The sequence below is a fragment of the Otolemur garnettii genome, unplaced genomic scaffold (genome assembly GCF_000181295.1).
Source record: "Otolemur garnettii isolate 467f Iridium unplaced genomic scaffold, OtoGar3 scaffold00006, whole genome shotgun sequence".
NCBI classification, from domain to species: domain Eukaryota; kingdom Metazoa; phylum Chordata; class Mammalia; order Primates; family Galagidae; genus Otolemur; species Otolemur garnettii.
Genome location: NW_003852401.1, coordinates 8,291,805 through 8,302,490, shown reverse-complemented (window position 1 = coordinate 8,302,490; position 10,686 = coordinate 8,291,805). Strand labels below are relative to the sequence as shown.

The 10,686-nt window shown below is 41.6% G+C and overlaps 1 protein-coding gene across 2 annotated transcripts in view; it reads right to left on the bottom strand.

The window, feature by feature from the left end:
- The window catches only part of SLC24A2 (solute carrier family 24 member 2), a 247,913-nt gene that overhangs the window by 56,673 nt on the left and 180,554 nt on the right, over positions 1-10,686 (bottom strand). Inside the window, exon 4 of one of the 2 annotated variants that reach the window (XM_012813838.1) lies at positions 10,378-10,428. The exons of the other annotated variant lie outside the window; for it this stretch is intronic. Coding sequence (XP_012669292.1) covers positions 10,378-10,428 — 51 coding nt within the window. The remainder of the gene's footprint in view (positions 1-10,377; positions 10,429-10,686) is intronic. 2 annotated transcript variants of the gene reach the window in all.

The following is a 10,686-nucleotide window of genomic DNA, read 5'->3' as shown; positions in this document are numbered from 1 at the left end:
GTGTATGTGGCTGGTGCCTTAGCCAAGAGCTGCTGTTCTTTATCATTTTGGGTCACCTGCTTTGTTGTTTTAGGAACTTAATTTTCTGACCATTTTTGTTTTATATACACAGATACAAATAACTCACACAAAGACATTCTCAAAGAGGTTTGTGTGATTCTCAGATTTGGAGTTCTGAGCCAGGCAGGGCCTGCCAGATAGAGGCTTTAAATAGCTTCCTTTTTTTCCCATCCCCTGAACCCTATGGATCTCTAAGAGATAAAGAAATAAAGAATCACTTTACTAAACATGAGTCCTCATGTCCCAAGACCTGCCACATTTAATCCAGCTATCTCCCAATAGGGACAAAAGTTCTCTTTGGAGTCAGATTTTTGGAGCCCATATTTGGGTCTATCTTTCTGCAAATGGGTTGTGACATTCATCTATTCATTTAGGGGAGTTTTGGTTTGTTCACAGCATCTGGAAAATAGGTGCTCAATAAATAAGTGTTGAAAGAGTACGACCTACACACACAGAACGGAATCTAACAAAACAGTTCCTTCTTCTACAACGCCAATGCATTACCCAGGTGTTTATCTTGATTGAAAGTGGAAGATTTTACATTCGGCTACCATTTCTCCTGTAGCAGCCACTATTTTGTGTGGCTGTCACCTAAATTTCATGTGTCTATACATTGTCATTTAAGTTCCTAGTTTCTGTTTTGTTTTTTTTTTTAAATCCTCACCTCTACATTGTGATCAGGTACCTGTAAATCTCATTTGAAATGTGCGTTTGCAGCAGAAATGCCAGCACATGCCGGGAATCCTCTAAAGTCTTAGAGGCCCATGACTAAAACGAGATGATTTGGCTTATTTCAGATTTAATCAAAAGAGAAACTTAGCATGCCTAACCGAACATGCCAGCCTCCTGGTATACAGACTCCCACTTTTTTTTTTTTTCATTTTAAAAGGAAGGCTTCAGTGAGTGTGGGGGAATTATATTATTAATTCATAATAACAGTGTGCAAGTTTGACTGATGAAGGCAACTTCGCATGTTCATCTAGGGATGTCAGAAACAGACAGAAAGAAGCATCCACAATTTGCCTTCTGCTGCCATTTAGCACCTTCTACATATGCAATGTGGCAAAGTCTGCCTTTCCTTGCCAAGTCCAATCTTTCTGCTTTTACTGCTGACAGTTTAGATCATGAAAATAAGATGCAATGAAATTTGAAAAGTAGGATGTATTCTGATTTCAAGAATTCCTTGGTCCTGGTTTTCAGGAAGACTGTGGCTTTGCCCACACGGCTGGTTTGGTCTTTCTGACAGACCCGCTGCCGTTTACTGGTTGATTAGTTTGGTTATGCACACTGACTAGGCTGCTGTCTTCCTAAGATCCAGCCCCAGGGAGATGCTTGTAAGAATACATCTCTGAAGCAGCAATGTGTTAATAACTGGTGAATTCAATACGCTTATTTTTGGGAGAAGGCCCAGCCTTTCAGAGAGCATCTGTTCAAGTGCCCAGAAAAATCCTCTTGATATGGAAGGTTGGACTAATGAGTTAAACCATGAACTTGGAATGAATGAGACATAACACGGTACTGGAAATGGTGTCTGTGCACAACTGGGGGCTCCCTGCTTTGGTAGTGGGAAGGTAGTCCATTACCTGCACTGTGCTTCTCAGACTTTCTGTGGGGATATCATGGCCTTGAGGTAAGAAAGACACATGCTGTGGTAGAAACTGGACACTGTGTGTAGGGCAACAGTCTTGTCATTTCATTTAGAGAGTGTTTCATTTAAACACTTCCATCATAACTGCACCCTGACTTTAACTCAACTTTGGTAAAAATTCAGGTTTTCAAAACAAGTAAATTTGAAGGTATTTACATCACACAGGCTTATCTGTTCTATAATTATATCAATTTGAATCTCTCTTCAAAGACATTTGAATTTGCTGTTTGAGGCTCTCTCATTCACTATTAGTGGGAATATAAATTGGTACAATCACTTCAGAGGGTAATTTGGCAATGTCTTTCAAAATCTGCAACGTGTGCCCTCTTTGATCTGGTATTCCTATTTTCAGGAATTTATTTTATATGTGTATATCTTCTGCTCAGGAGATTTTTACTATAAGACAAGGGCAAAGAGGATGTTCATGGAGAATTGTAACAACTAAATAAATAAAAAATGAAAATATCTTAAATGTTTATCAACAGAGGACTGACTGAACCCACCATGGAATAGCTATGCAATGGGGTACTATGCTGTTGTTAAAAAGAACAAGGAAGTGTGTGAAAACCCCACACTGTACCCCAGAAGTGCATTAATGTACATAGTCACCATTCAATAAAAAAAAAAAAGAACAAGGAAGAGGTCAGGTGCGGTGGCTCACGCCTATAATCCTAGCTCTCTAGGAGGCCAAGGTGGGTGGGTTGCTTGAGCTCACAGGTTCGAGACCAGCCTGAGCCAGAGCGAGACCTCATGTCTAAAAGTAGCCAGGTATTGTCGTGGGCACCTGTAGTCCCAGCTATCTGGGAGGCTGAGACAAAAGAATTGCTTGAACTCAAGAGTTGGAGGTTGCCATGAGCCATGGTAAAAGTTTGAATTTGTATCTAAAACAGAATATATGTACATCTAATTTTTTCTTTTGTTTAAAAGGTCTAGTCCACAGGAACCATCTAATACAGTGGTTCTCAACCTTCCTTTAATACAGTTCCTTACGTTGTGGTGACTCTCAACTGCTACAGCAATGAGAATAATTTTATGGTTGGGGGTCACCACAACATGAGGAACTGTTAATTAATTAATTAATTAATAATTAATTAATATATTAATTGCTGTATTTAACCACATTAATAAAGAATTTGACTATGGGCTGGATTAAATAATATACACACTTTTTATTTTAGATGCTATGGTCCAGGAACCTACTTATGACAACTTAGCTAAAAGGCAAGATCAAGTTTTCAGAGGGTTTAAGTAGACTGTGAACCTGTGTTGCCCTTACATTTAGTAAAAGGCACATGATAGAATCTTAGGCATGAAACTGGAAGTAGCATAAAAGAATCTATTATCTGAACACACTTCTAATGGGAGTTTCCCTGTCTTCTCCTGAGGCAAGCCATTCCCTCTCTGGACATATCTGTAGAAAAGTCTTCCAATGCTGGGTTAAACTTTCTCCCTGAACTGAGGGAGGCCAATTTGTTTCCCCAACTATGATACCACTCCTAGCTAAGTTAAGCAGGCCCCCAAATACCCCCTCTTCTGGTGAGACAGCCCTATGCTTGTCCCTCCAAATGCGCCACACTCCAACCGCCCCCACTTCCTCACTACTTCTAGATCATATTGCCTCACTCCTGCAAAGTGCAAGCTAATAATTTCACCACCTCTGGCCTATCTGACTTCTTGGTGCCCCTCCCTTCATTCCTGAATTGTGTAGGAACCTGCCTGCCGCTTTCCTTTACACCTTCACTCCTGTCCCCTTCTGTGTCCTGGAAGACTTTAGGCAGTGGAACCGGCCACACCGGGCTCCTCCTGGCCCTGACCTGCTGGCTCCACCTCCCTTCCTCCAGCACACCTCACTCACTCACCCTGCAGTTGTCCCCAGACCGCATCACTGGCAATAACTGCACTACTTCTAAAATCTTGATCTGAAGTGTCTCACTTTTGTCCATCACTCCTTTTTCTCTTTCTACTACAATGCTGTTGGCTAATTTATCCATGCTTTTACCCTTTCACTGCCCTCCTTTGGAATGTGGTCTTCACTTGGCTTCTGGGACACCATTCTCTCCTGGCTCTTCCCACCTATCTCCTTTCCTATCCCTACTCCTTCTCTCTAGGCTTTAAACTGTGGAGTCCACAGGGTTCAATTTCTGGTCTTCTCTTCTCTATCAATTTGCCAGGCATTGCCACCCAGTTCTAGGTCTTTAAGTAACACCTATACTCTATGACTTCTAAATTTACATCTACCACCCCTCCTGCCACTTCTGCCAAGCTTTAGACTCCCACACATACATCTCCACATCTTGACATCTCCACTTAGATGTCTCATAGGCAGTTCAGATTTAACATGAGCTCTCAACCATCCTCACATAGCTCTGTTCTCAGCCTTCCTGATCAACACACAATTACGTGAAAGTGAGATTTTCCTGTTGTGGAGAGACTGCAACTTGGTTATCTAATATCTATTTTGTTTTCATTTCCTAATGACATAGTACCTAAATTATTGGGGGATACCAATTAAGCTAGCATAACCAACTAAGTTTTTTAAAATTAGGAGTAGCTATGTGATAAAATTTTGAGCTAATTTCACTGAGAGGGTTTTCAAAGAAGCATTCTTGAAAAGGAGGCAAAACATCTAGGGACAAGCACTTTGACACTTCCTCCTTTCTAGAATAGAGATGTGATGGCTGGAGCTGCAGCAGCTATATAGGACCACGGGGGGAGGGGGGTGTCCTTGAGGTTGAAAATCATATATTAGGTTAGTAAAGCAGAAGGCTGGAAGGTGCCTGGGTCTTGAATTATTGTGGAGCTGCCAGATCTTCCATGTACTGTCTGTATGTGGACTTCTTATACTTGAGAGAAAAATGAACTTCCAACTTATTTAAGACATTGTTAATTTGGATTTTCTGCTATAGATAGTTGAACCTATTCTGTCTGATATATCAGTGTACATTACACAGTCTCATCTAGTCAACTAAGGATTAGAATGTCCTAGGATGATCACAGATAACACCAAGGACTTATTTTAAAACTATATTTTTAGTGGATACATCTCAGACAATGTAATTCACTGCTGAATGGAATTCCAAAATTTAATTTCTCTTTGAAAAAGAACTAGACTTTTTCATTGGAACTAAGAACACTGAATGACTGGCTAGACTATGTGACCTTAAGATACTTTTGTTTCTTTGAAATAATGGGTTTTTTTTCAAAACTCAGCTACATACCTAATTTAGGGTCCCATGATTCATGTAAGACATTATTAGTTTTTCAGCTTTCTAAAGGGATTGTTGGTTGCCATGAAACAGTAGGCTAAATTTAATTAGGGAAAAAGGTCAATGTAATTTTTGCCCTTGATATCACAACCTCTTCTACCTTTTCTCCTTATACAAATGAACAAAGGTTGACTTTTTAAATAATGGTGAATTTTTTAGAAATGGCTTCAGTTAAGTGGCAATGAATTGAGGACAACATGATGCTCTTCCCAAATGTCACTTCTTTGCCAGATATCCGGATGTCTATCTACCTACCTACCTATTACCTACATGTCTCTTTGAAATGTTTGTCTCCAAAGAGCAAAAATTACTAGTTCTATGCAATACCACTGGTGGAAAGTCCTCTTATCCTTTGAATTTATCTGTTCCACTACACAAATTTGTTGCCTTTTGAACTAACTTTTTCTTTTTTGAGACAGAGTCTTACTATGTCGCCCTTGGTAGAGTGCTGTGACGTCACAGCTCACAGCAACCTCAAACTCTTGGGCTGAAGCAATTCTCTTGCCTCAGCCTGCCAAGTAGCTGGTCTTAGGTGCCCGTCACAACACCTGGATATTTTTTTGTTGGAGTTGTCATTGTTTAGCTGACCCAGGCCAGGTTTGAACCTGCCAGCCTGGGTGTATGTGGCCAGTGCTATAACCACTGTGCTATAGGCGCCAAGCCTGAACTAACTTCTGATATTTTCGTTTAGAGTACTTTTAGGAAGGAAGCCAAGTTCACTTTATTGAGAATTTTCCAGAGTGAGAATGGTATGAAATTTGGGTATCTGCAGGAGAGAAATAAACTGTGGGCTATTACCTTTATGTAAAAGTTGGAGATTGCTCTCCTAAGAATGTGCAGTAGTACTGTATAAAAAGATGAGGGGTGGCCTTACATGGCGGGGGTCACTGAAGTATTACCCTCAGTTATTCATTTGAATCTCCAGAAATGTTTTGTCATAGAAGCAAATATAGTCCCTGGAGGAGTGAAGCTTACTAATCTATCAGGTCTAGCAAAATGTCTCATACAGAGCTCAGTTGTTACTAAGTGAATGCATTAGCGCACTTAAGCAGCAGGTAAGGCAGGTTGTTATCTTGGGACACGAGAGCACGCAGTGGAGACATCAACTACTGGGTGTAATGCTATGGGCTTCATGGTTTCTGCCTGCCCTAATTTCTGTGCCTTCTGCGGAGCTGCGCCAGGCTCTGCTACTCTCACCAGGCATCTCCCTACCTGTGTCTCCTATGAGGTCAGGAATCCTTTCTGAGGATTGTTTTTAATCTCCATGGGTTTTGCTCCCCCATCTAGCACCTGGTACATACTAGATGTTGATGAATGAATGCATGAGGGAATGAGTGAATGAGTGGGTAAAACTTAAATTGGCTGGGGGTGGGAGAGGACGTTCAGGGAGCACTCTAGGGTAGGTTCCAGGGCACCTAAGAGAGGGAGGAAGGGCAGACAAGGACAATTTTTTTCAAATGTAATGTTTTTTTCAAGTATCTGAGAGTAAGCATATTGTTTTTATTAAAACAAACTTTTTATGAGAAAGTGTTCAAGTAGGGCAAATGTTTTCTTCCATAGCTCATTGTTGCCCACACTGTGATGCCCTTGTTCCTAGTCAATGGTGTCCATCAAGCCTTTCTTCCCACTGCCTAATCTGCAGCCAACATGAACTGACCCTTGTCCTCTATGCACCTTGCATAGCACATGCAGTGGGGTCCACAGGGCAGGGCTTTGGTGTGACACGGACCTGAGTCCAGGGCCCACATCACCACTTATCACCTGAGTCCTAGCACAAACGACTTTGCCTCCTTTAGTTTCCTCACCTAATACTTCTCTGAGCCTCAGTTTTCTCATCTGCAATACAATCTACCTTGTGTGAACATTATGAGGATTAGATCATATAGGGTTTATAAAGCTCATAGCCTGAATCCAACAGGTAGAAGGCACCTCGTAAATGGTGGTGTGTACCTATCATTTCATGCCTTTCATTTTAGCCTGGTAGGTTGGTTCTAGCCACTCTCCTTCCCTAATTAAGCCCAGATTTACTGATCCTTTAGGCCCAGTTCAAAGATGATCTTCTCTTCCAACCCTCCCAGCCCTGATAGAGAGAAATCTCTCCCTCACAGTCTGCCATCACCCTCTGAGGACCTATGGTACTTACCACTTTGCTCTTGGTGCCTCAGTGACTGCTGTATGTTATATCTCTCTCTGGTCTACAGACTGCCCATCTTTTATTCTGATTTCCCTAAATCATCTAGCAGAATAACTTGCATACAGCAGGTGCTTAAAAGTAATGAACTGAATATGTGCAGGATAGTCATCTATAATTAAAAATCATCACCCAATTACTCTTTGGATATAGGATGGGTTATATATTGTATCTTTCCATTTGATCCATGTAGGGAAAAAATAAAACCCAGGCTTCATTGCAAGTAGTTGACCTCCCATGACATTCAGAGAATTCTCTGAAAACAGTTATAAATAATGACTTGCCACATGGGCAATCACAGTAAAGCCCTGCTCAAGGGCTAGTCACGATTCTCAAGTTGTGGGAGTGCTTAAGTGGTGGAGGTATTTCCCAAAGGCTAGCTAGTCCACAGTTATTGCTCCAAACAGCTCGGGCTTTATTGGACTTCCTTAAATTGTACAAAATGGAAGTGACGTAAATCACAGTTCTTATTTTCCAATGGGAGGGGAGAGGTCCTTGAGACTTTGAAGAGGTCATGCATGACTGCTGAGGACACTGAGCTGGCTCTGAGTCTTCTAGGTGGAATCCCAGGATTAGGTCTAAGCCAGACCTAGCTTGTCCTGGAGGTAGCTGCTGAAAGATGTGATCTGAGGTGTCTGGATAGAGAGCCTCTGTTCCAAAATAGCCTTTATTTTATTTTATTTTATTTTTTGAGATAGAGTCTCTGTTGCCCTGGGTAAAGTGCCATGGTACCATAGTTCATAGCCTCAAACTCCTGGGCTCTAGTGATCCTCTTGCCTCAGCCTCCTGAGTAGCTAATTTTTCTATTTTTAGCAGAGATGTGGTCTCACTTTTGCTCAGGCTGGTCTTGAACTCCTAAGTTCATGCAATCCACCTGCCTTGGTCTCCCAGAGTGCTAGGGTTACAGGTGTGAGCCACTGTGCCTGGTGCCTAAGTAGCCTTTTGACTAGTACCTAAGGGGGATTATTATGTGTTCAAGATAAGACTTAAGAAGACTTTTTAAGTTTTCAGAGGTTTCTATTCCAAGTGAAAGATATCCTTTACCAGTGTTTCCATAAGGGTTCCATAAGAGGTTCCTTATAAGAGAGCCTGGGAAATATTGCACCCTCCATTCTCCTAATAATTTGCTACATGCTGCAGTGCATGGCAGCACATCGAAGGCTCCAGGAAGTCACCTTTGTACCTTAACTCGGAATCTTTCCCATTAATTTAACTCTGAAATCTTGCCTTCTTTTTTTTTTCCCAGTTGTTGGAAAATTCCTAGTGACATCATATGTAACTAGTATTTTATAGAACACCCTTTTAAAATGCTGCCTTGGCCACTATTAGCTATTATTGTAATGGGGATAATTATCAGCTAAGAAAGGGATGCAAGGGGATGTGCATGAGGGTATGAGAAAGTCAAGAGAAGGATAAAGAATTTCAAAGGTGACATGGGGTCCCTCAAACACAATCTGACAGTCTCGCTAAGGGCCATGGTTCTTAGTTCCAGACACTATTTTGACTTTGTTTTCCTGTTTCAAAAGCCCAGATTTTATCAAGTGATATCATCAGACTGGAAGTAGAATTCTGTATCTTGAGATCTTGAATGGTCTGGTATAGAGAGAAAAGAAAGGGGATGCTTGGGCAACATTCACTCAGATAGATGTGAAAAGAGGAGGGAAAAGAGCAAGGGAGAACGGGGATGACTGAGGTGGCAGGGAGACAGAGGGGACCGGCCGTGGGAAGCTGAGAGTGGAAGACAACGCACAGGATGCAGGAGAGCGAGAGAGTGAGGGTCATGATAGGTCAGGCGGAAGCTAAGAAACCTGCCACCCAAGCCATGAATTAGATCACAGTGGGGACGTGAGCTTTCCTTGAAGGTACAGGTTGCTTTTTCTATCCTCTTGGTGGTAGGACCCTTATTCCTCCATGTAGCATTCTATCCTTGGCCACTCACTGCCCAGGGGTCTGCATTTCCCCAAGTTGTTGGGAGGGTCCAGTCTGAGATCCTACTAGTGGCTTGCTGCCTTGGGAAACATCACGGTGGTTAATTTAAAGCACAGGGCTAACAGTAGAGAAGGGCCCAGGTGTTGTGCAGAAGCCAACAGGTGTCGTGGGGTGGGGCTGAGAAGGGGTTTCCCCCTGCCGGGGCTGTTAGGAGTCCCACTGCCTGCATGCAAAGCAACGGGGAGTTCTTTGGCAAGCTAAGGCAACTTAGAAATACTGGAAGCTGAAAGCAAGATATGTAACACATTTGGGAGTTTCTTGCTCATACTGGAGGATGAATTAGTTGATTCCTCTACCAGGGTATCTCTTTGGATTTCTTGTCAATATCAGTATAAAAATCATGTAAAAACCTTAAATGTTTTCATAACTTACAAATATTATATGTATTATTTAAAAGGTGGAGGTATGTGTGTGGTGAAATGGGAGACAGGGCAATAAGATAGTTCCCTTTACAAGAATCAAAAAATTTCAAATTGCTGTTTCACGGCAAACCTAAACAGAAAAAGAGATTCTGCTGGGCACACGGCTGTGTTCTGGGATAGTGCCTGGAACTCATTAATAAATACATTTTAAATAAATCTCTACTCAGGGAAAGTGGTTAAAACGACACGCTCAACTTCAGGGAGTAGAAACTCCAAGGTAGATGATTCTATGGCCGGAATAGTGACCCTGGCCTCTCAGAGTAATGCTGTCGTCTGGTTCAATAGGGACTTTGAGGCAGAGGACAGAGGCCTGCAGCTCTTTGAATCAGAATCAGGCCTTCATCTGGTTTGGGTACAAGAATTACTTCAGCTCGCTCACGCCTTGCATCAGAAAATCACCAGAACATACATTCCTCTCTGAAATTAAGGACTTAATTGCAAGAGTGTTGGATGAATTTTTCTATATACTGTTGTGAGCATGTGGAGGGATGATGCTAACAGGGCGGGTGCTCACTTGGGTTTACGTTGCTGACACCATTTCTCCGAGTATGTTACACAATTAAGATGGTTTGGATTGTTTGAATGGGATAACATGATTACCCATGGTATTGCACGTCTCCAATTCCAAATAAACGCAATGGCAAAAACGAGACAAAAAAATGCAGAAAGGATGAGAATAAATCACACAATGTCACTGAAGTCATGCAAAGAGAAAAAAAAGAGATTAAAAAAATGGGCAAGCAAAAGATACCAGAAATGAAAAACAAAAGCCAATGCATACAATTCTAAAATTATTCTTACCTTCTTCAGTCATTGTGTCATAATATTTTAGTTTTCCATATGATCCAAGTTCTACAACATCACAGTAAAAGACACAAAGATAAGGAACGAGCTATAATGCAAGAACTTTGTTTTTACACATTTTTAATTAATCAGATTCAGAGTTATACTGTCAAATTCTGCAGTCGTTAACTATACGGAGATGTGCAAACATGGCCCATGTGGCAGACAGCTCTCACAGCCCATTTTCAGAAATCACTTAAAATATATCATTCTCCCTGGGATAGGAGGTGCCCTGCATTGCAGAACAGGTCACAGTTATTTTAACAT